General features: G+C 45.6%; 1 protein-coding gene across 2 annotated transcripts in view; it reads left to right on the top strand.

Moving 5' to 3' along the window:
- mmp17a (matrix metallopeptidase 17a) overlaps positions 1-26266 on the top strand; it is a 126718-nt gene that overhangs the window by 71224 nt on the left and 29228 nt on the right. For both annotated transcript variants that reach the window (XM_072587684.1, XM_072587683.1), the window contains exons 4-7: positions 6855-7138; positions 13787-13963; positions 20594-20693; positions 25803-25885. In XM_072587684.1, coding sequence (XP_072443785.1) covers positions 6855-7138; positions 13787-13963; positions 20594-20693; positions 25803-25885 — 644 coding nt within the window. The remainder of the gene's footprint in view (positions 1-6854; positions 7139-13786; positions 13964-20593; positions 20694-25802; positions 25886-26266) is intronic.

Here is a 26266-nt window from a genome sequence, read left to right on the forward strand (position 1 = left end):
GTCCCCTTGTGCTAAACTCCTCCTATCTCCATGCAAACCATTTCCACTCAAATAACCATCCAGTGCTCCTCTTGCATGCTTCAATGGAATCTGTATCCCTCACATTTGCAGACAGAGGATTCCACTGTCTTGCTGTCAACTACTCAGCTACTCACTGTAGAAAGAGGTTTTCTCTCATGTCGTGCTTACTTCATTTGCATTTTGTTTTAAACCTTGCACTTTGTTTTAAATCTGCACCTCATCATTTTTGATCGTTTTATGAGCGGGAACGGTTTCTCTCTGTCTGTTGTGTCCTGTCCGCTTACTCTGCTGAAGACTTTGTCAGATCAACTTGCAATGGTGTGGGACAGGGTGCTGCTCAGATGTGTGAGGAGAGAGAAGAGGAATTTCTACCGTCACTATCCTCAGCCCCACGCTGGTAAAGGTGCTGCCATCACAGCTTATAACCCTGGAGGTGGTGGAGGGAGCCAGTCGGTAGGGGTGGGTCACACCTGTTCAGGCTGGGGTTGGGTTCAGGACCTGCCTGTTTGCTCTCTCCATGGTAGAGGTAGTGTGGCTGTGGGTCAGACCTGCCTTCAGACAGAGAACTGAATACAGAGTCACTTGGAATCAACAACTTAAGGTGTTCTCTGCAGAAACATTCCACTGGCCAGATTTTGATGTACCCACTGGCAAGTGGTTCTTCTCTTGCCCGGTGTGATTCGGGGATTTGCTAAAGTGTGGGTCACTCCCTACTAACAGCAAAAACATTCCTTACCACTGCCGGATCACAGGATGTCGAAGCACCAAACTAAAGAAGTGAGAGTGTGTGTGTTTGTGTGTCTGTGAGAGTGTGGGGTTGTGTGTGAGTATGTGTGTGCATGTGTATGTGTGTGAGTGTTAGGTTGTGTGTGAGTGTGTGTGCATGTGTGTGTGTATGTGTGCGTGCGTGAATGTGCGTGTGTAAGTTGAATATAATGTGTCTGAAACAGTTTACAATGTTTAATGTCAGCCAAGACGTGATGTAAAATATTCTGATGTTGTGAGTTTGAGTCCCACTGTAGAGACTTTGGTACATAATCCAGGTTGACCTTCCCAGTGCGGTGCTGAAGGAGTGTTGCACTGTGAGGCAGCGCCATCCTTCAGATAGGATATTATACCAGGGCCATGTCTATCCTGGCTGATGTAAATGTTCCTAATTGAAGCTGTGCTGCTGAGTTCTCTCTGGTGTCTTGTCAATTTTTAATCTTTAATTCAGCCCCATTCAAGCTGATTATCCAATAACTGTTGCAATGCAGTTTCTGGGAGTTTGCAACATGGCGATTGGCTGCTGTGTTTTCTTTATGACAATAGAATTAATAATTGAAAGGTATTTGAGTTCTAAAGTGTTTACAGATGCCCTGAGATTGTGAATGGTAACAACTTGCATTTATATAGCATCTTTAAAATAGGCATCAAACAAATCTTGACATTGGGCTATGTGAATGGGAGTTATTAGGAGAGGTGAGAGCAAGAATTTAAGGATGGCTGAAAAGAGGGAGAAATCGAGGACTTAAGGTTACATTGAAAACAGGAGCAGGAGGAGGCCATTCAGCCCCTTGAGCCTGCTCCTCTATTCAATCATGGCTGATTGAATGATCATGGCTGATCATTCATCTCAGTCCCCTATTCCCACATCTTCACCATACCCTTTCATCCCTTTAGCCCGAAGAACTATATATAACTCCTTCTTGAAAGCATTCAATGTCTGGGCCTCAATCACTTTCTGTGGCAGAGAATCCCACAGGCTCCCCATTCTCTGGGTGAATACATTTCTCCCCATCTCAGTCCGAAATGGCCTATCATGTATCCTTAGATTGTGACCTCCTGGTTCTGGGCTCCCTGGTCATAGGGAACTTCCTTTCTGTGTTTACCCTTGCCTCAGCACATTTCTGAGATCACCCCTAAACCTTATAAACTCCTGGCCAATCCAGTCCCTCTTCATCCTCACACCTGCCATCCCGGGAATCAGTCAGGGAAACCTTTGCTGCCCTCCCTCCATCACCAGAACATCCTTCCTCAGATAAGGAGACTCCAAACTGCACACAGTACTCCAGGAGTGGTCTCACCAAGGCCTCTATACAATTACAGCAAATAAACCCTGCTCCTGTACATGAATCCACGGCTGATGAAGACTAACGTAACATTTATCTTCTTCATCAAGTGCCACCCTTGTAATGCTTGCCTTTAATGACTGATGTACAAGGATATTCAGGTCTCGCTGCACTCCCCACTTTCCCAATCTATTGCTGTTCAGGTAATCCTCTGCCTTCCCGTTTTTGCTACCAAAGTGGAGAAGCAGCTGAAGACAGAGCAGGAGAAAGTGAGGACTGCAGATGCTGGAGATCAGGGTTGAGAGTGTGGTGCTGGAAAAGCACAGCAGGTGAGACAGCATCCGAGGAGCAGGAAAATCCAGGATTCGGGCAAAATCAGGAATTCCTGATGAAGGATTCTTGCCCGAAACGTTGATGCGCCTGCTGCTTGGATGTTGCCTGACCTGAAGACACAGCAGCCAATAGTGGAGCAATATAACTTGAGGATACACAAGAATCACACAGTGTTATGGCACAGAGCGAGGCAATTCAGCCCATCCTGTCCATACTTGCGATCCAATGAGTGTCATGATTTAGTGCCATTTTCCTGCCCTTTCCCTATACCTTTGCACATTATTTATGAAATTAACTGTCTCGTGCCCCCTTGAATGCTTCAGGTGAATGTGTGTCATTTCAGGCAGATCGGAACCTTGCTGTTTGAAACTTTTATTTCTCACATCACATTTGCAATGTTTGAAAATCACTTTAAGTCTGTGTCCTCTCATTCTTGATCCTGTCATGAGCAGGAATAGAACCCTCCTACCTAATCCCTCCAAATCTCTCATGATTTTGAGAACTTATATCAAATGTCGTTCTAGTCTGCTACTCTGCAAGGAAATCAGTCACACTCTCCCCTCATAACTAAAGGTTCTTATCCCTGAAACTATTCGTGAAAATCACTTCTGCACTCTCTGCAATGGTCCCCATAATATGGCACCCAGACCTATACATAATACTCCAGCTGCAGTCTCATAAGCATCTTACAAAAGTTTGGTATCACCTCCTTGCTCTTGTATTGTATGTCTATATTAATAAAGCCAAGAGCACTATATGCTTTATTCACTGTTTGGAAGGTTTGAGCGATAGGTAGAGGCTATATAGACTAGGGCTGTTTTCCTGGAGCATTGAACGCTGAACCTTATAGAGGTTTATAAAACATGATGGGCATGGATAGGATAAATAGACAAAGTCTTTTCCCAGGGGTTGGGTAGTCCAGAACTAGAGGGCATAGGCTTAGGGTGAGAGGGGAAAGATATAAAAGAGACATAACGGGCAACTTTTTCACGCAGAGGGTGGTACGTGTATGGAATGAGCTGCCAGAGGAAGTGGTGGAGGCAGGTACAATTGCAACGTTTAAGAGGCATTTGGATGGGTAAATGAATAGGAAGGGTTTGGAGGGATACGGGCCGGGTGCTGGCAAATGGGACTAGATTAGGTTAAGATATCTGGTCAGTATGGATGTGTTTCTGTGCTGTACATCTCTATGACTCTTCACCTGACCTGCCACCTTCAATGATCTATGAACATATAGATCAGATCCCTCTAGCACCCTTTTGAGTATTGTACACTGAAATTGGCCAAACCTGAATCAAACCCTAACTCTATCGCACAGGGAGTTGCTGAAGTTGTAAGTTTAAGAAACTACTCCAGCAGTCAAACCTACTCAGCCATTCAGTCCATTGCATCTACTCTGACCCTCTGAAGAGCATCCCACCAACAACACCCAATCCCTGTCACTCTGAATTTTCCATGACTAATCCAACTAGCCTGCACATCCCTGGACTGGGAGGAAACCAGAGCACCCAGAGAAAGCCCAGACATACAGTCACCCATGGCTGGAATTGAACTTGAGTCCCTGGTGCTGTGAGGCAGCAGTACTAACCACTGAGCCATGGTGACACCCTTCAGTTTTCTTCGTGTCTTGGTAGCATGTGGGACACAGTCAATATTCATATTTCCCCAAAAGCAAACAGATATTGCTGGGATATACAGCTTGAGATCAGGATGCTGGTGTTTATCAGGCCTTTTATGCTTCTTCAATATTCTATGAAGATTCAGGTGCATCAATCTTCATTACATCAAATATGGATCAATGATTGCTTTATAACAAACAAGGAATTCTCCTTGAGTCAACTGCAGTTTATTACTCATTAAACCCTAAGCAATAACATCACAGGATACTGATTGCCTTTAATGAATGTCAAGACATTAGAGTTAGCTAAAGGCTGAATCTTCTTTCTCAGGGATGAGAAAAAGATACAATCCAATTTTCTCTCTCGCCTGAATTGTGAATCAAATTTAGCTCTAGAGAAAGATGAGAAGACAGTTCAGTCCCTTTACTATTCCGTTGGAACATGCCTGAACGCTAAGTCCCATCCCTTCACCTGTCATTTATATACCGTGATGTCCAAAACTAATAATGATCAATTCCAGACACAACTGCCCAAAAACATCAACAGTATGTTTGGGGAGAGGGTCTTAAATTTCCACGACGCTTTGTCTAAAGGGGTATTCAGCCCTGAACAGCCCAAATTTAAGACCGTGCCCCCTTGAACTGGATCCCCTCTGCCCAAGGAATTAGTTCTCTACATGGGACTGGTTTAATTTGGGAGCATGATTGGTGCGGACTAGATAGATTGAAAGGTCTGTTTCCACACTGTGTGACTCTATCTACCCAACTGGATCATCCTCAGCTATTTTACACAGTGAAAGCACTCACTTTGTGGAAATATGAAGAAAAGTAATTTTAAGTCTGCCTCTTTGGCCCTGATACACAACGCCTGATTAGATCTGGAGCCCTGGGAGCTCCCTAATGCTTTGCCCACTAGACTTTCTGCAGCCATCATAAAATTGGCGTTTGGCAAAATGACCAAAAGGCAACATGAGGAAATGTTTTTACACTGCACATAGCAAGGATTGGGGTAACATTCCTAGACTGTGTGCTGGATGTACATTCAACTGTAGAATGGGGTATGTTTCTGAAGGGGAAAATAATTGACAGGACTAGAGGGAAGGAGCAGGAGAGTGGAATTAATTCCTCTTAGGTAGGGCTAGCAAAAATATGGTGGCCCATATAGCCTCTGAGCTGTAACTATTCTGTGATTCTAAGCACATGTTTTCAGGCAAAGCTGCTAAAACACAGCACCCCAGCTAAACCCAATCTGTCCTCAGGTGATTCTCAGACATGAACTGTTGTTCTCTAGATGCGATCACAACGTCAAGATGAGTCACAAACCTCCAAATATTGCTCTGAATGAGATTATTGAGTAATTCTGCACTGGCTACGCAACAGCGTTTCCCATTCCAACTGGTCCTATGTTCCATAAAGCTATGGTGCAGAATCTTGCAGCATTCCACACATTGACCCATATCTTTTCAGTGTTATCCTCTCAATTCCACTTGTCTGCTCTTTCCTGGTAATCCCATAAAGGCTTAGCTGTTTACTTTGTACAATTTGGAAGATTATTACAGAATGTTCTCCCACTTCCTTTTCATTGTGTGCACCCCAGGTCATAACAACTGACTGTGTTCAAAAACATTCTCCTCAACTCCAACTTCAACTCTTTGACCAATTGCCTGCAATGTCTCTGCTCCAAGAAACATCAAACATAGGAATAGGAGTCAGCCGTATAGCCTTGCTCCCCCATTCAATACGCTGATATCCAACACAGTTCCCACTTTCTCCCCCTTCTCATTGATTCCTTTAGCTTTACGAATTATATCCAACTCCTTCTTGAAAACATTCAGTGTATTGTAATAACTGCACAGAAGCAATATCCCGTCACTAAGTCACCCTTTATTTAAACATACACAGTACACTGGCAGTGGCCAGCCAGCTTGGAGAGAGTCCCTGAACTGAGGAGGTTCGAAATCCCCTGTTTATACCTGTCAGCCAGGGCTCCCTGATTGGCCCAGGTTAACAACTCCAAGCAAGGATCTCACAGTTAATAAGATCAACTTGGTTCCAATCACTACCGGACTCAACCATGTTCTGTGGCTGGGAATTCCCCAGGCTCCCCATTCTCTGGATATTTCCCCATCCTCAGTCCTAAATGGCCTACCCTGTATCTTTAGACTCTAACCCTCCGGTTCTGATCTCCCTGGTCATTGGGAACATCCCTGTTGTGTTTACTCTGTCTTGTGCTGGTAGAAATTTATGGGTTTCTCTGAGGCTACCCCCACAATTCTTTTAAACTGCAGTGAACATGGGCCTGACTCTATCAGCATCTTGATAGGTTCTCCCTGTCTGCCCTTCACACAGTTTTAAACAGGCTGGCTTAAAGTTCCCCTTCACCATCTTGGTTTGAACGAGAACAGTCCAAGACTCCTTCACCTTAGGCCTTCACCTTAGACAAATATCATCTGTAACCTCTCTCTCTCTAACCTCATCCAGAGTTGTACCATTTACAGAGAGGTAACCGGGTTCGGGTCATTAAGGAGCTGCCCAACAGCTGCCCCTAATGGCTGGCTTGTTTTTTTGTTTACTGGCATTATTAAGGAAGGCATCTGGAAATCGGTAAGGAACCCCCGCTTTTCATCAGTGCAAGCCTACAGTCAATTATTGACATTTTAATCTTAATGCAAATGTCAGTTGTGAAAAGCATTATCATTTTTTCACGGAAGCTTAAAAGACTAGAGCATCACATTGTGCTCCCATTAATGTTAACAAGAGATTAATTGCACCTTTGTCTCTCATTAGCAGTAATGAAGTCCGTGCTCACAGCTTTGATTTACCACCTGCAGAGTCCGAACGTTTCCAACGGACAGCCGGTTAGGACATGACACCATTCGTGCTCTGATGTATTATGCTCTGAAGGTCTGGAGTGACATTGCACCACTCAATTTCCATGAGGTGGCAGGAGACAACGCAGACATTCTGATCGACTTCACAAAGTCACAACACAATGACCAGTACCCCTTCGATGGACCAGGGGGTGCCGTGGCTCATGCATTCCTCCCTGGTGACGAACTAATTGCAGGAGATGTGCATTTCGATAACGATGAGGCTTGGACCTTCCGGTCGTCAGGTATTGTCATTGGTTAGAGCCGCAACCAATGGAAACCTTTTAAAGATGTCAGGCAGTGGCTTCATTGGGGATTGTTTGTGACTTTGAGTCAGGAGGTAACTCACCACACCACAGCATCCCAGCTCATCCTTTCAGGGACAGCACTGAGGGAGTACTACACTGTCGGAGGGTCAGCACTGAGGGAGTGCCGCATTGTTGGAGGGTCAGTACTAAGGGAGTGCCGCACTGTCGGAGGGTCAGCACTGAGGGAGTGCCGCATTGTTGGAGGGTCAGTACTAAGGGAGTGCCGCACTGTCGGAGGGTCAGCACTGAGGGAGTGCCGCATTGTTGGAGGGTCAGTACTAAGGGAGTGCCGCACTGTCGGAGGGTCAGCACTGAGGGAGTGCCGCATTGTTGGAGGGTCAGTACTAAGGGAGTGCCGCACTGTCGGAGGGTCAGCACTGAGGGAGTGCCACACTGTCAGAGGGTCAGTACTGAGGGAGTACCGCACTGTTGGGGGCTCAGCACTGAGGGACTGCCTCACTGTTGGTGGGTCAGTACTGAGGTAGCGCCGCACTGTCAGAGGGTCAGCACTGAGGGAGGGCCGCACTATCGGAGGGTCAGTACTGACGGAGTGCACCACTGTCAGAGGATCAGCGCTGAAGGTGGGCCACACTGTCAGAAGGCCAATGCTGAGGGAGTGCCGCACTGTCGGATGGTCAATGCTGAGGAAGTACCGCACTGTCGGAGAGTCAGTGCTGAGGGAGTGCCGCACTGTTGGAGGGTCAGTGCTGAGGGAGTGTCACACTGTCGGAGGGTCAGTGCTGAGGGAGTGTCACACTGTTAGAGGGTCAGTACTGAGAGAGTGCTACACTGTTGGAGGGTCAGTACTGAGATAGTGCTGCACTGTCGGAAGGTCAGTACTGAGGGAGTGCAGCACTGTCTGAGTGTCAATGCTGAGGGAGTGCTGCACTATAGGCGGGTCAGTACTGAGGGAGTGCCACACTGTTGGAGGATCAGTACTGAGGGAGTGCAGCACTGTCAGAAGGTCAGCACTGTGCCCCTTCCAGCTGTGGGTTTGAAGAGGAAATTGAATAGAAATCCTCACAGTCCTGACCGTTTTGCTGTTGTAAATAAGTAGAAACTGTTCCAGTGACAGAAGTCTCAATGTCTGGAGCATGCAAGTTTTAAGGTCTGGCAGCATCTCTGGAGAGAGAAACTGAGTTAATGATTCAGGTCCAGTGACCCTTTATCAGAAGCAACTCAGAAGGGTCACTGGTCTGGTATCATTAACTCTGTTTCTCTCTCCACAGATGCTGCCAGAGTTTCTCCAGCAATGTCTTGGTTTGTTTTGATTCCCAGGGTCTCTGGATTAAAAGCCTGATGATAATTTTGTTTTTATTTAGCCTATTTTTCTAATCAACCTGTTCAGACACAATATTACACATTGTGGCACATGTGGGACTTGAACTCAGACCCCCTAGTCCAGGGGTAAGAATTCCACCAGAGGGGCCCTTATCGCAGTAATACCACCAGGCTATTGCCTTCCCTAAACCTGCAGATAATTCTCCTGTAATAACTTATCCAACTCCCTGTTCATAGCCTTGACTCGATGCTCCCCCTCCCCCTCCCTCTGCACCTACTAATTCTATCGGCAGTGTTCCAGCTACTGCATTGAGGTAATTCTTCAAATCTAATCTTTCACAGATGAAATGATCCAAATTGCGAGGAATACATCGATGTCAGAAACATATTGATGCATTGACGAGATATGCATCTTATAGACAAAGTAAAGACCTTTACATGAAGCTCTGAGGATGTCTGCTCAATTGCTGGTGTCTCTCCCGATGGAAGGCATTGTCAGCAAGATGAGGAAGCACATTAAATACACATAAAATCCATCTGTTGAGCCCCCGGCTAAAGGAGACATTTGAACATTAGATTCGACATTCTCAGGTAGCTCTTTAACAGGGTTCTAGTGCTACACAGCAGCAAGCCTGATTTACAGTTCCATTTTATTGCTTTCCTGTTTATCCATTTGCATTTGTTTTCTTGTTTATGAGCAGAGTAAAGGGTGGTTGGATGTGTACTGTAAGGGCTGGAGGTGCAGTGAATACAGATTGACATGAATAGAGAGAGGCAGCAGGGGGCTACAATGGATACAGCACCCCCTCCCTCTGATGGCACAGTTCTTCCCTTACTGCCATTACTCTGTTAACTCCCAGGTTTCACAAGGCAACAAAAAAGCTCTTCAAAATAATCAAGAAAGGCTACTGGAACATTGTTAAAAACCACACAACACCAGGTTATAGTGCAACAGGTTTAATTGGAAGCACACTAGCTTTCGGAGCGTCGCTCCTTCATCAGGTGGACACACATACACACAGATGCGCACACAGACACCCACACACACCCTTACAGACACACACACTCACACATGCACCCCCTCACAGACTTAAGACACTCTGCACTCACTACACATATGCACATACACTTTCTCACACTCACAACCTCCAACACAGACAGACACACACACACACACACAGACAAAGACCCACATGCACACATATATTTTGTGGGGTGAATTTGTACTTGCAGGGTTACATTGTACTTTGCTCAAAAACTGCATGAATTCATGTAAAACTCCGTTATCTCATTTTTTCGATTAGAATCAATCTAAACATCAGGTCATAGACAGAGAACACAAGGGGCCAACACCTTCAACGTATTGTCTAGCTATCACCATTGTTAACAGCTAACCTGAGAATGCAACTTCTTAAAAAAAGATTTTGTGATTTACACATGAAAGAAGTGAAACTATCACTGTATTCTAACAGATGAAAGGCTTAACAGACAATCAATTTTTCAATGTATAATTTCAGTTCCATCACACTGTAAATTTTTACTATAAATTCTGTTACGATCGAGCCCTCCACTATCACCTGATGAAGGAGCGTCACTCCGAAAGCTAGTGTGCTTCCAATTAAACCTGTTGGACTATAACCTGGTGTTGTGTGATTTTTAACTTTGTCCACCCCAGTCCAACACCGGCATCTCCAAATCATGACTACTGGAACATTGACCTTTATAACTAGAGAACTGGAACATAAACAGGACATTTAATGCAACTATACAAATCCTTGGCAAGATTGAAGTACTGTGTGTGCTTGTGAGCATTGCAACTTCAAATAAGTGCACAATAATGGCTTTTGGGAAGTACTTAGCACAGACTGGGGGAGGGAGCAAGGTGGTATTGCTAGACGATTAACTCAGAGACTGGATTAATACACTGGGGCCTGGGTTCAAATCTCATCAGTGACCACTTGTGGAATTTCAAATCGTTTAATAAAAATCTGGACTTTGCAAAGTTAAAAATCACACAACACCAGGCTATAGTCCAACAGGTTTATTTGGAAGCACTAGCTTTCGGAGCGCTGCTCCTTCATCAGGTGGAGTTGCTGGACTATGCAGGGAGTGTTAGTGATGGTAAATGTGAAGCAATTATTGATTGTTGCTCCCTAATGCTGTTTAAGGAAGGGAATCCACTGTCCTTGCTCTGTGTGGTCTATGTGACACTTCAACTCATTAGAGTAGACTCTTAACCACCCTGAGATATAGTCTAGAAAGCCATAAGGTTCAAGGGGTATTAGGAATGGGCAACAGATCCCACATCTCATGAAAGAAAAATCACAAGAGTGTGACCAGAAGTTAGATTGTGAAGCATACATAAAGTTGCCATAGCTCTAAAATCTCACCAGATAGAGTGAGGCGACAGGAGATGGTTTCACCTGAGGAGGAGAAGTGGGTCCTTCATGATAATCTCAGCCAGTCTGGGTATCAAACCGATATTGTTGGAGTCACTCTGCATGACCATCAGCCAACTGGCTAACCCACACCGCAACGTCTGGTATTTTCAGGAGATAGAGTCATGGAGTCATAGAGACGTACAGTACGGAAACTGACCCTTCGGTCCAACCTGTCCATGCCGACCAGATGTCCCAACCCAATCTAGTCCCACCTGCCAACACCTGGCCCATATCCCTCCAAACCCTTCCTATTCATATACCCATTCGGATGCCTTACAAGTGTTGCAATTGTACCAGCCTCCACCACTTCCTCTGGCAGCTCATTCCATACACGTGCCAACCCATTGTGTGAAACAGTTGTCCCTTAGGTCTCTATTATATCTTTCCCCTCTCACCCTAAACCTTTGCCCTCTAGTTCTGGACTCCTCCACCCCAGGGAAAAGATTTTGTCATTTTATCCTATCCATGCCCCTCATGATTTTATAAACCTCTATAAGGTCACCCCTCAGCCTCCAACGCTGCAGGGGAAAAAAACCCAGCCTGTTCAGCCTCTCCCTATAGCTCAAATCCTCCAACCCTGGCAACATCCTTGTAAATCTTTTCTTGAATCCTTTCAAGTTTCACAACATCTTTCCAATAGGAAGGAGACTAGAATTGCAATATTCCAACAGTGGCCTAACCAATGTCCAATACAGCCACAACATGACCTCCCAACTCCTGTACTCAATACTCTGACCAATAAAGGAAAGCATATCAAATGCCTTCTTCATTATCCTATCTACCTGCGACTCCACTTTCAAAGAGCTATGAACCTGCACTCCAAGCTCTCTTGGTTCAGCAACACTCCCTAGGACCTTACCATTAAGTGTATAAGTCCTGCTAAGGTTTGCTTTCCCAAAATGCAGGACCTCACATTTATTTAAATTAAACTCCATCTGCCAGTTCTCAGCCCATTGGTCCATCTGACCAAGATCCTGTTGTAATCTGAGGTAACCTTCTTCACTGTCCACTACACCTCCAATTTTGGTGTCATCTTCAAAGTTACTAACTATACTCTTATGTTCACATCCAAATCATTTATATAAATGATGAAACGTAGTGGACCCAGCAATGGTCCTTGTGGCATCCCACTAGTCAGAGGCCTTCAGTCTGAAAAACAACCCTCCACCACCACCCTCTATCTTTTACCTTTGAGCCAGTTCTGTATCCAAATGGCTAGTTCTCCCTGTATTCCGTGAGATCTAACCTTGCTAATCAGTCTCCCATGGGGAACACTGTCAAATGCCTTACTGAAGTCCATATAGATCCCGTCCATCGCTCTGCCCTCATCAATCCTCTTTGTTACTTCTTCAAAAAACTCAATCAAGTTTATGAGACATGATTTCCCACGCACAAAGCCATGTTGACTATCCCGAATCAGTCCTTGCCTTTCCAAGTACATGTACATCCTGTCCCTCAGGATTCCCTCCAACAACTTGCCCACCACCGGGGTCAGGCTCACTGGTCTATAGTTCCCTGGCTTGTCTTTACCGCCCTTCTTAAACAGTGGCACCACGTTGGCCAACCTCCAGTCTTCCGGCACCTCACCTGTGCCTATCTCTGGAAGATTTAAGAGGTTTAAGGTTTTTGGGATGTTGGAAAGAATTGAGAGAGGTGTGTGTGAGAGAGAGAGAACCTTTTCCATTCGGGGAGGAGTCCAGGAAAAGGGACAGAGTCCAGCTATTCAAGAATTTGCATGGTATAAAGATGGCACTCTGCCCTAGGAATATTGTAGATAAAACATTTTAAATTCTAGGCCAGTCGGGTTTTGACAGATAAACATGTTAGCGATATGAATCTTCGGTGGGTGGATGGAATGAGGATATAAATCAGCTGTAAAGGTTGGAATAAGGTAGAGGGGAAGAATGGCCACCTGCTCTTCCTGTCTTCCTTCATTGTAGGCAGCCAAACTCCTCATTAAAATGTAGAGTTCATCATCTGATGTCCTCATTCAGATCCCAGAACTATTTCAACTCTGCATTTTCCACCAATTCAGCCTCTCCATGATCTGCGGATAACCTAGACGAGAGTCAAGAAGGTAGGAGGATTTTATTGAGTAAAGTTTCTGCCCAACATAGAATAGAAACAAGAAGTGCAGTAACATCACCACCCCAACCCATAATCATACAGTCAGCAGTTCAGCATCTCAGACAATGTTCAGAAATCTTTCTTTGTGAGATAATGATACTCCTTGAAATCTACTCATTGTAACAAAAGCAGTATTCACTTTTACAATAGGAGAATTTCCAAGGCAACTCAAACACAGCCTAGCACTGAGTCACATAGTGGGAGATCTGGACAGATGATTAAATGCCTAGTCATAGAGTTGCAGAGTTAAACAGCATGGAAACAGACCCTTTGGAACAACTTATCCAAGCCAATCAGATATCCTAAATTAATCTAGCCCTATGTGCTAGCATTTGGTCCATATCCCACTAAACTCTTCCTATTCAGAAATTCATCCAGATGACTTTTAAACGTTATTATTGTTCCAGCCTCCACCACTTCCTCTCAAAGAGAGAGGTTTTAAAGGGAGCTTCTAAAAGCAGGAGAGAGAGAAGTGGGGAGGAAATTCCTCAGATTAGGGCCCAACACAGCTCAAATCATGGCCACCAACGGCTGAATAATTAAAATCAGGGATGTGCTCAAAGACAGGATTGGAGGAGCACAAAGGGCTGTGGGGCTAAGGTTGGTTCTGGAGATGTGGAGGGTGGGGTGGGAAGTGGCAAGGACCTGGAAGATTTGAACAATGAGAATGAGGATGATGAGGGATGATGTGACATCACAGCCAGTTTCAGAAGGTGTTTTTGTCCCTTCCTTGCAGATCCCCGGGAGATGGACCTGTTTGCAGTAGCTGTCCATGAGTTTGGTCACGCCATTGGACTGTCCCATTCTTCAGTCAATGAATCCATCATGAGACCTTATTACCAGGGGCCTGTGGGTGATCCCCTCCAATACCATCTTCCTTACGATGACCGGCTCCGGATCTGGCAGATTTACGGTTTGGACTCTAACCTTATGCATTGTTCCTTGATTGTTCTCTTGGGACCCAGAAAGTAGAGAGTATTGTAATAAAGCAGAGAAGTGTAGAAGTTGGAGAGCCTAAACAAAAGTAGAAATTACGAAAACAAAGCCTGAGCAGCATCAATTGGGAGAAAGCAGAGTTAATGTTCCTGAGTCGAGTGATTCTCCATCAGAACTGATAGCAGTTAGGAAAACATGGTTTTTATGGTGAAGGTGAGGGTGAGGGTTCGGGAGGGAAGGTGGAAGAGATGAGCAGATAGGTAGAGATGAAGCACATGGAGACCACGAAATGAAACAAGGAGATATCTGAGGGGCTTATTGATGGTAAGCCAAGACAGAAGCGAAGCTGACTAAGTGATATTGAGAGTTAAGGGTAGGAGAGAATAGGTAGGTTGTGCTGAAAGCGACTCATGTTATGATAGGACCTGGGTGTGTGGGGATGGGTAAAAAACATGGAAAGATAAAGGTGGGCACGGTGGCTCAGTGGTTAGCACTGCTGCCTCACAGTGCCAAGGACCGGGATTTATTCTAGCCTCGGACAACTGTCTGGGTGGAGTTTGCACATTCTCCATGTGTCAGTGTGGGTTTCCTCCAGGTGCTCCATTTTCCTCCCACAGACCAAAGATGTGCAGGTTAGGGTGAATTGACCATGCTAAATTACCCATCGTGTCCAGGGATGTGCAGGTTAGGTACATTAGTCAGGGGTGAATGTAGAGTAATAAGTTTAGGGAAAAGGGTCTGGGTGAGTTACTCTTTGGAGGGCTAGGGTGGGCTGAAGGGCCTGTTTTTACGCTGTAGGGATTCTATGATTCAATGGAATCAGGGTGCAAACGTATTGAACTTGGTGTTGAGTCCTAGAGGCTACAGGGTCCCTAAGGGAAAGGGGAGATGCTGGTCAGCTTTACGGAAAGTATTGGTTCATTCAGGTACAAATAGGAAAGGTTGCTTTCAGAGGTAACATTGTTGGGATCCAGTCTCTGAGTAATTTGAGAGTTGACATCTGGTGGGTGTGGCATGTTCTGGGAGAAACAAGCGACTGTGGACCTACCATTCCCAAAGCTCACCCCCCCCCTCCCCCCCACCTTCAGGTTTTCCTCATCCTCATTGTCAGACTGCACCAGGTTTAATTGGAAGCACTAGCTTTCAGATTACCACTCCTTCATCAGGTGGTTGTGGAGGGTACGATCATGCTCATAGAATTTTTAACCAAACAAACCAGTGTCATGGCGATGTGATGCAGTAAACAATCTTAGATTAAAACTTTCATCTTTTAGAATACGCTGGTTTCTGTTCTTTGATATGTAAATCTAAGAATTTCTTTTAAATTACATTCTCAACATAGCTCAGCTTTTTAAACAATAGGTCTGAAGTCGGTCTGCGTCCCAATGCTATGTCAGACTAACAAGCCTTCGGTACAGTTTTACTGAGGTTTATGTGGATTCATGCAGTTTTTGAGCAAAATAAAATGTAATTCTGCAAATACAAATTCACCCCATAAGCTTATATGTGTGAATGTAAGAGCGGCAGATTGACTGTTCATGTGAGTGTGTGCATGTGGGTGTGAGTGCATGTGATAGAGTGTGTGTGTAAATGTGTGTGTGTGTAAGCTTGGTTAAGTGTGTGTGAGGGGTGGAGGTGTGTGCATATGAGAGAGAGGGTCTGCATGGTGTGTGAGTATGTAGGGTTGCGTGTGTGTATGAGTGTATCGTGCAGTGGGGTCACCTGTCGTGTGATGTGAACCCAAGGTCCCATTTGAGGCCATCCCCATGGGGACCGAAGTTGGCTCTCAGCCTCTGCTCAGCCACTTTGTGTTGTTGCCTGTTCCGAAGTCCGCCTTGGGAGGGTGGTCACCCAAAGATCCGAGGTCAAATGTCCAGGCCCACTGAAGTGTTTCCTGACTGGGAGGGAACACTCCTGCCTGGTGATTGTTGTGCGGTGCCCATTCATCCGTTGCCGTAACCTCTGTTCGGTTTTGCCAATGTACCATGCCTCAGGGCAGAGTATGAGATAGATAATGTTGGCCGAGTCACCTGAGTACACGCCGCGTACACCTATGTTTAAAACACTGAGAATGTAACTTAACAGAAGCTCTGGGATTTACATATCAAAGAACAGAAACCAGCAAACTAAGATCGTTTACCGTATCACATCTCCATGACAGTGGACTCCTTTGGCTATAAATTCTGTGAGCATAATCTTAACCTCCACAACCACCTGATGAAGGACCGGCACTCCAAAAGCTAGTGCTCCCAAATAAACCTGTTGGACTATAACCTGGTGTTGTGTGATTTTTAACTTTGTCCACCCCAGTCCAACACTGACTCCTCCAGGTCATTGTCAGACTGGTGTAGACAGATCCCTGTGATTGGTCAGTAATTCCATCTTGCTGTATCATGTGATGGAAAAGAGTGAACTCAAGGGATTTTTTTTTTCAAAGAATTGTTAACGGGATGGCTAGGCCAATATTTATTTGCCCAGAGGGCAATGAGGAGTCAGCCATGTTTCTGTGGGACTGGAGGCACATGTAGGTAAAGTAAGAGCGGAAGATTTCCTTATCTGGAGGGCATTGATAGCAATAACTGAATGTTTACATAGCTCTTCATTCCAGATTTTCTTCTGAATTCAAATTTCATCCATCTATCATGGTGAGAGTTGACCCTGTGCCCACCCAGTTCTGAGGAAGGGTCACTCGGTCTGCAACGTTAACTCTGATTTCTCTCCACAGATGCTGCCAGACCTGCTGAGCTTTTCCAGCAACTTCTGATTTCGTCCCCAGAATATTAATCTGGTTTAGTGATATTCCACAATGCCACCACCACCTTCCCCCACTTGGGGGCCGCTATGTTCCGAGCTTAAGATATGCCGGGTTATATGCAGTCTTCAGAACAGAGCGAAAATTATATTTGTCCAACCAGAAACCATCTCGAAACCAGCTACTGCCTGTGACTGCCAGCATTAAATCTCACAATGTGCCTGGACTTAATGTACTCAACTGAGTACTTACACAATGAGATTTATGACTTCTCTGGGCTAATCAATCATTGAGAGAATTTAATAAAAATCAAACTGTCTGGAAGAATGTGTTTGACTTCCAGCTGTGTTCTTGTTGAAAACAGCCTTCACATCTGTCTAACTGTGACCATCTTTAATATTAAAAGCTTAGATTTAAATGTCTCTCTCTATTGCTTTTTCCTGAATTGAGATGAATTCTGACAGTGGAGATTGGTTTCACATCCATCTGCCAGGATACAGATATATCCGTTACCTGCTGAAAGATCATAGACACAGATCAGATCCCCGTGGTTACATGGGGAGACTGTCTGTGCGGAGTTTGCGCATTCTCCCTGTGTCTGCATGGCTTTCCTCCAGGTGCTCTGGTTTCCTCCCACAGTCCAGAGATGTGCAGGTCAGAGTGGATTGGCCATGCTAAATTGCCCGTAGTGTTCCAGGATGTGCAGGCTAGGTGGATTGACCATGGGAAATGCAGGGACAGAGCAGGGGCAGTGGGTCTGGGTGGGATGCTCTTCAGAGGGTTGATGTGGTGTTGATGGGCTGAATGGCCTGCTTCCACACTGTAGGGATTCTATGATTCTATAATGTATCACTGAAGACTGAAGGATAATTTGAATTCACGGTGAAAATCAATCTACCCAGCCCCAACCTTTGGGAGTGCAAGATTTTAACTCTTTTAGCCTGACACGTGATTCCTGGTCAAAACTAGTGAGAATTATGTCATACTTGGACAGCAGGGGTGGGGAGGTGAGGTTGGGATGGGAAAAAGTTGGTGAGGTACCTTGTGGGGCGATGGTCGCTGTGACCAGGAGTTCCAGGGTAGGGAGGATGAAGGGTTTGTCAACGCTGCAAGACAGGGAGTGCAGGAAGTGTGGCACCCGAATGAGCCTCCCACTCCTCCAGTCTCCCACCTCATGGGCTGCACGAACAACAACTGAGACACGAACAACAACAACTTACACTGGCCCAAGGTGCTGTGTAGTGGAAGCAAAGCTAGATTTGACTATGAAACAAAAACAGAAATTGCTGGAAAAGCTCAGCAGGTCTGGCAGTACCACTCTAATCTAGACTCTGTGAAGAGAAATTAAAGTTAACATTTTGGATCTGGTGAGCTTCCTCAGAACTGATGGTAGCTAGGAAAATGTTGGTTTACCTGCAGAAGTTGGGTAGGGGGAGGGGGCAAGGAGTAAGCAGTAGGTGGGGATAGAGCCCAAAGGGAGAGAAAAACAGTTGGACAAACAAAAGAATTGATAATGATCTGGCTGGGAGGGTGAATAGCTGTTAATGGAGACTAACAATAGGTAGTGAGCAATGGCAGACTGTGTGATAACTAGGCCTGGGTGTGTGTGGCAGGTGCATGGGAGACTATGCACAAGACAAGGTGATGTTGGGGACAGGAGATAAAAAAAAAGAGAGTAGGGTTAGAAGGAAGCGAGTTAGAGGGATGGCAATCTGCAGGAACGGAACTCCAGAGGTTGAAGTGTCCGAATTTCTGAACGGCTAACCGATGGCACTGAAATGATTAAAAGAATGCTGAGATCTCAGGTGAAAATGGAGGGAGATGGGGGGGGAGAGGGTGGAGAGCTGTGTACAGCCACAGAGGGATTTCTAAATTATACAAAGAATGTCAAAACTGTGGCACTGTTTAACCAGGAGCCAGATTCGGTCAGCTTGCACAGAGACCATTGGGTGAATGGCACTGGATGCAAGTGCATAGATAGCAGCAGATATTTGAATGGCCTCAGGCTCGTGAAGGATAAAATATGGAAGGCCAGTCCGCAGGGTGCTGCAATAATTCTGCAGCAAGGTAATAACTATGTGAATGAGAGATTGGGCAGCTGATGAACTGAGGCAGGATGTTATAGAGGTCATCATGATGGTTGGATTGGGAGACGGAAGCTCAGCAAGGGCTCAATGTGACACCAATGTTGTGAAGAGTCTGGTGGAGCCACAGGCAGTTGCCAGGGAATGGGTTAAGATTGGTGGTGACAGAGCGTGGTTATTGGGCAGGGCTAAAGACAGTGAATATCTGTGCTTATTCAATACTGGGTGTGGAATAAATTAGAAAGAGATTTTATCACCTATGAGGGGCAACTAGATAAAGCAAGGAAGGTGCTCATTGCTAGGCTAATTATAAAAAAATTTAAAATACTTTTACAGAAGAACTACCCCTGTTTCAGCTCCTTCAACCAACTAGAGACCGTTGTTATGTTGGAGAGTATTACTTTTGACTTGTTTATTCCTGTTTCTAGTTCAGAACTTTTTGTGTGTGTGTGTGTGTCTGTGTGTGTGTCTGTGTGTGTGTGTGTGTGTGTGTGTGTGTGTGAAGTGTGTGTGCCCATTTATGTCCCTTATTGTGAAGTGATAGACGCTGACTTTAAAAACAGCTACTAATTGTGGAATAACAAATTATTCCAAATAGAAACTATTTGTTCCAGTGTGGCACTGAGGGAGTACTGCACTGTCACAGGATCTGTACTGAATGAGCGGCACACTGTCGGAGGGTCAGTACTGACGGATTGTCGCACTGTTGGAGGGTCATTGCTCAGGGAGCGCTGCACTGTTGGAGGGTCAGTACTGAGGGAGTGGGCACTGTCGGAGCCTCAGTGCTGAGGGAATGCCGCACTGTTGGAGGGTCAGTGCTGAGGGAGTGCCGCACTGTCGGAGGGTCAGTGCTGAGGGAGTGCTGCACTGTCAGAGAGTCAGTGCTGAGGGAGTGCTGCACTGTCGGAGGGACAGTGCTGAGGGAATGCCGCACTGTTGGAGGGTCAGTGCTGAGGGAGTGCCGCACTGTCGGAGGGTCAGTGCTGAGGGAGTGCCGCACTGTCGGAGGGTCAGTACTGAGGGAGTGCTGCACTGTCGGAGGGTCAGTGCTGAGGGAGTGCCACACTGTCGGAGGGCCAGTGCTGAGGGAGCACTGCACTGTCGGAGGGTCAGTGCTGAGGGAGTGCTGCACTGTCAGAGGGTCAGTGCTGAGGGAGTGCCGCACTGTCGGAGGGTCAGTGCTCAGGAATGCTGGACACCATTCAGTGGGATATGAACTGATAGCTCCCTCAAATATAATCAAATCCTGTGAAGGCTTCACAAAAGTTTGAAGTGTATTCCAAACAATGAGAGAAGGCACATGTTCTATTAAATTGAGGTCATTCAGCCCTCAGAAGAGAGTCTTTCTTCAATGCTCTCTGATGCCACACTCCGAGCTGATAATGAAAGCTGAAGCAGTACCCTGGGCATAAAAGAATAAATGGGATAGTCGATGAACTGGAAAGAATGTTGCTAATTAGAAATGTCATCCGTTGATTTAATACATATGCGGAGTACAGAAGGCTACTTAGATCTAGATGATGAGATACCAATGGCCTTGACAAAGAGCCTGAAAAATTGCAGTTATAGCTTTCTGCAGCTCCAGACAGCTCTGAACCATTCACATTAACCTCGTGATACCAAAGGGGATAAAATAAAAGTCTGTTTGGAGAGATTTTACAAGACTGCACTATCAAATTTGATTTGCTCTTTGGTTAATCAGGTTTAGTCAGGACCATGCTTGTCTGTTTTGTTTATTTGAAGTGGTGTTTTAATTTTTGTCTTTCTCCAGGTGTCAGGGAGCTGCTGTTTCCCACCAGCCAAGTTCCACTGGATAATTCATCCTGGAACCCAGTGTTGCCAATACCTGCAGACTCATGGCCAACTGTTCCGTAAGTACTGCTTATTCAAGCCATCACTTTCACCAACCCCGCCTCCCAGCTCCCCCATCTATCTCCCCATCCCCTCACATCCCAGCTCAGCAGTCAGCTTCACTACAAGGCAAGAAACGTTACATTTTGAGGGACCACCTTTTTTTTGAATGTTTTCATCTTCCACTCATCAGGACAATTTGCAAGAATACTGTGATGGGGAGAAACTTCTTCACCCAGAGAGTGGCGAACCCATGCAATTCACTGCCATGGAACATGATTGGAACCAAAACATCGTGTGTTTTTAAGAAGGACGCAGATACAGCTCTTGTAGCTAAGGGGATCAAGGGATCCCCTCAGGTGACTGACTGTGTGGAGTTTGCACATTCTCCCTGTGTCTGTGTGGGTTTCCACCGGGTGCTCCGGTTTCCTCCCACAGTCCAAAGATGTGCAGGTCAGGTGAATTGGCCATGCTAAATTGCCCGTAGTGTTAGGTAAGGGGTAGATGTAGGGGTATGGGTGGGTTGCGCTTCGGCAGGTCGGTGTGGACTTTTTGGTCTGAAGGGCCTGTTTCCACACTGTAATGTAATCAGTAATCTGTAATCTGTCATCAGAATCTAATCTGTAAAGGGATGTGGGGGGCAGTGGGATTAGGGTATTGAGCTCAACAATCAGATTGAAGGGAAGACAGGATCGAGGGGCTGAATGGCCTGCTCCTCTCTTCAATGTTTCTGTGCAATTCATGTGAAAAGCCGACATTTATACAGCTAATAGCTGCCACCTCTTACATTAAGTTGCCAGTAACGTTCAAATTGATTCTAGTTGTCAGGGTATCACTGCATTAGGAGTACATTTTTACCCTCTGTCTATCTCATCCCAGACTCGATAGGTAGCTGAAAAAAAAACGGCTGAATTGAATTTATTGTCACCTGTACCGAGGCACAGTGAAAAGCTTTGTTTTATGAGCACTACAGCTTATATATTGTCAGATGCTTTGAGTCTATTGTTGCCATCGAAACATTGAGGTTTAATGAGAATGAACAGAGTGTATCCTGTTCAGGAACTTTCTGTTCTTTGACAATATCAATCCCAAGGTGCTGATTTCAAATGGCCCCGCTCCATCAATGCTTTCTAATTGTACGGCCTGCAAACTGATGTCAATAATATCTGCCAAAAATGGCTGTACGTTTTCTCAATGGATTGGAAAGAATGTAGGCAATGCTGGATAGGCCTACATTTATTGCCTTTCCCCAGTTCCCTTGAGAAGGTGATGGTTGAAATAACTCTACAGGAACCGGTATCCAGTCACCAAGTCCCCCTTTATTAACATGTGGAGAGTCCTGATCCAGCTCCCTCAGAGCCAGTTCTCACAGTGAACAGAACCCCTGACACTACTGTTTATATCTGTCAGCCAGGGCTCCTGATTAGACCATGTTAACAGCCCCAATCAGGGAACTCCTACTCTATGAGGTCCACCTGGCTGACCCCGTTATAAACACTACTTCCCTCCCCCTCTGAGACCGAGAACGTGGGCTGCTCTTTCTCTTGTAACTCCTCCTGGGGTGTGTCAGCACTGGGTCAGGCCCTCCTTTCACCCAGAGCATCTCGGAAAATATTCATCCTCTTCTTCAGATGACAAATGCGTCAAGGTCAGTGACATTCCCCCGTGTCCATCTCAGATTCCGAGGTATCTACCGTGCTCGATGGAGAGGGAAAACCCACGTGTTCAGGAACAGTCAGAAAGCCTGTCAAGGGGCTGGGCATGTTCTGCTCCTGCACCATTTGTGAGTTTGCAGCTTTCGTGTGGTCCCCGTGCTCGTTCAGGACCATCACACCCACCCGAACTTTCTATATCACTGGCCCTGACCTTCCATTGACCATGCCTCTTACCCATACAGGGCCATTCTGTAGCATCCTGCACCCTAATCATCATCTCCTAAAGTTAACTGTCTCTCTCCCTCTCTCTCTGTCAGTGGAGTCTTGTGTCTGACATTCATGTTCCTGATGCTGTTTCACCTTCCCCTGCCCCAGGTCTGTGAAGATCAGGTTTAACCTGATTCTCCCAGTTAGTAACTCTGCTGGAGCTCTCCCTGTACTTACATGAGGGTGGTCTGATAATCAAATAGTGACCAGGATGGCTTGGTATCTGGTGGAGTTTTCAGCTGTTTCTTTAATGAAAACAACAAATGTTGGATAAAACAGCAGGTCAGACAGCATCCATTCTTCTTCATCCGAGTCATCTAGACTTGAAACGTTAGCTTGCTCTCTCTCTATGGATGTTGTCTGACTCACTGTAATCTCCAGCATCTGCAGTAACTTGCTGCTAGGCTGTTTCTTTAAGCCTGCCTTCAAAGTTTGGACTGCTCTTCCAGCAGTTCTGGGAGTCCATTTATTGCAAAAGATGCAGACAGTTTTTTTTCTGTTGTAATTCCCATGTTTGACGAATGGACTCTGTGCACATCCAGCCACTTTGAGTGGGGGTCCACAGTGACGAAGAACATCGAGCCCATGAAAGGACCAGCATGACTGATGTGTAACTGCGTCCAGCGTTTACTCGGCCATTCCCACAAATGTGGGGAAGTTGCTGGTGGTACCTTTTGTCCTTGATGGCACCCTGGGCACTGTCGCACAATGCAGCTATGTCTGTATCCAATCCTGGCCACCAGACATAACATCTCACCCACATTTTCATTTTGGAAACCCCTGGATAACCCTGGTTGAGTTCAGCCAATATCTGGTAGTGACCCATGCTCAGGGCAATCCCTCTTGCTCCCCATAATAATATGCCATCCTCTACTGTGATCTGGTCTCTCCAGGTCCAGAACAGGTCTCAGTTGCCTCCTGGTCAATATGCCTTGGATCATTTGATATCCTAAGCCTTTCCTGAAAAATGTAAGTGTATTTAGTTAGGACTTCACTCAGGCAGCCATTTTCTAATCAGAAAATGTTAAGCCACTGTAGACGAATCTTTCTGAAGCGATTTCATCCAATCAAGCTCAGACCTGAGTCTTTTACTATCATCAGTGGGAACTGAGCCAGCTGCTTCTCATTAGAGACCAGAACCGCAGTTGTACCCCTAATCTGTAAAGGTTCCCTGGGATGGGTTCTCAGTCTAGCTGAGGTCTTGTGCAAGTTTAAGGATTGGAGTCCAGAGCGAATTTTGTTACAGACTGGTTCTGTGATCACTGAAACAGCTGCACCAGGATCAACCTCCAATGGAGCTGGGTGACAATTTAACCAGGATATTGTAAGCAATTTAACTTCTAAACCAAATGTAGGTTGACTTCCCAGGGTGTGCTCTGTCACGGATACTGGTCTATGAGTCCTCTTTCCCCATTTACGTCCAGTGGGACTGCCTTGCTATTTCGATTCAATAAACCGGCAGCAACTGCACTGGTTTGCTGGCCCAGATCCTGAAGAAACGAGTTAACCGTTTGACCGAGGCTTGGTTTTGTTTTGGGGTTTTGCTGTGGGCTGATCTAGAGTCCCTCTGTCCAGGATGTGCCTGAGTGAGGCGACGCAATTGCCTTCACTCAAGCAGTGTTCCCGAGCTCGGTCAGACTGGTGAGGGTGTCGACTTCCATCAGCGTAACCTGAAACTCATATGTTCCACTTGCTGCATTTTCTAAAGATGAAGCCAGTTGTAGTGCCTGTTTGACATCCAGTTAGGCCTCAGTTGGTAGGCGCTTTTACATGGTTACATCATTAATCTCACATACCAATCAGTCTCCCAGCATCTCATGAAGTGTTAAACCAAAGTCACATGCCTCTGTCAGTCATTCTTAACCTCATAAAAATCCTGACATGGATACCCCTGGTTCTCAAACTGCTGAGTAAAACAGATAACGTCTCTGAATTAGAGGAAGCTTGGGGTCATAATATTCCTTAACTAAATATGTCAACTTTTGAAAGGTTTTAGTATCTGGTGCCTTAGGGAACAATAGGCTCCTAATAACTGAAAAAGCTGTGGGTCCACATGCAGTCACAAGAATTACTCAATGCTTTTCATCTGCCCCAATGTCATTTGCCTGGAAACAAATAAGGCATTCTTTCCATACACTGGGCCCAGTCTTCATTGGCAGGTTTGAATGAGTCAAGCTTCCCAAATAATGGCATGATGCCAGAAATGTTTATCCCAACTCAAAGACAACTGTTGTGAGTGAATTTTTTCAGGAACACGCTTTTCTCTCGTTGCCATCGAAGTCCACACAGATCAGTATCTCATCATTGAGTCCCCCTTTATTTACACATGGAGAGCCCTTGACACTGATCCAGCTCCCAGGGTCAAGATTAGAGTGGTACTGGAAAAGCACAGCAGGTGCTGTCAAATAGCCATTTATATAACAACCTTTGTTTATTTTGTGTTAATTAAGTAAATCTTAGTTACTTTTCACTTGGTGAAAACCATGAAGCCACATGGTTTAGCAGCCAGGGTGAATGCGATCAGGGTCATGTTTCAGAACCAACACGTGATCTTGTTGGGTCATTCTAAAGTACGAAGGGGGCAGGGGTGTGATCAGGAATACCACTGCCTCTCGATTTCTGCCCAATTTGGTCATGGGTGAGAAAGCTTGTGGGTTACCTTCCTGCCCCACGGTCAACTCGAGCCTCTAGGTGGGAAATCAATATCCAATGAAGGGCCTCATTCTGCTCCTGCTAGTTTTCACTCACTGGCTAATGAATCGGCAGCCTGTAAAGCAAATACATACAGGGCACCACCCCTAAACAGAGATAGCCACGACCACCCCTCACCCATTCAAACTCCTCGGATACCCCACTGTCTCACAGACAATAGGAAATGGAAAGGAATCTTCATTCAGTTGAGTGAATGAGCCCCAGCTTTCAGTCAGCCAACTCTCCACAGAAATCCTCAATCTCTATTTTATTAATGCCTCCAAATTTCCTTCCTGGGGCTTTTGTGCCAACCAACATCCTAGAAATTATTCTTCAATTCTTGGAGACTATAGAGCAATCTGCAGTATTCGCAATCCCCTAGCCCCCCAAAGCCTGCCCACCTACACTGGTGAGTGTTTCCCCACATTTGCCATTGGAATGAAAAGTGGATGGATTGAGGAGTTCTGGAAATATGAAGAAAGCTGTGTCGCTGACCTGGCTGCCTTTCCTTTGAAGGTCTCGACTGGATGTTCCTGACAGATGTAACACTAACTTCGATGCTGTGGCTCAGATCAGGGGAGAAGCTTTCTTCTTTAAAGGTAAAGACTGGAATTCTGCTTTTATTTCGTTTTGCTGCAAGATTGTATGAGCTATTTTGACACATAAATTCTAACCTACACCGTACCAACAAGTTCTGAGAACTGAATTCATCACCTCTTTCTGTGGTGGTGATTAATATTCCCCTCTCCTTCCCTGCTACCTGCGTTAAATCCACTGTGTACAGTTTGATTCAGAACCCACATCAAACACTTGTCTACTTCTGGTTAATCTCCACATTAAATATGTGTCTACTTCTGGTTAATACCCACATTAAATATGTGTCTACGTCTGGTTAATCTCCACATTGAGCACTGTGTCTCTTTCCACTGACTGAAACAGGAGGGTGATGTTGAAATTGCAGAATGTGCCACAGTGAGAGG

Source organism: Chiloscyllium punctatum, chromosome 17 (assembly GCF_047496795.1).
Source record: "Chiloscyllium punctatum isolate Juve2018m chromosome 17, sChiPun1.3, whole genome shotgun sequence".
Classification (NCBI taxonomy): domain Eukaryota; kingdom Metazoa; phylum Chordata; class Chondrichthyes; order Orectolobiformes; family Hemiscylliidae; genus Chiloscyllium; species Chiloscyllium punctatum.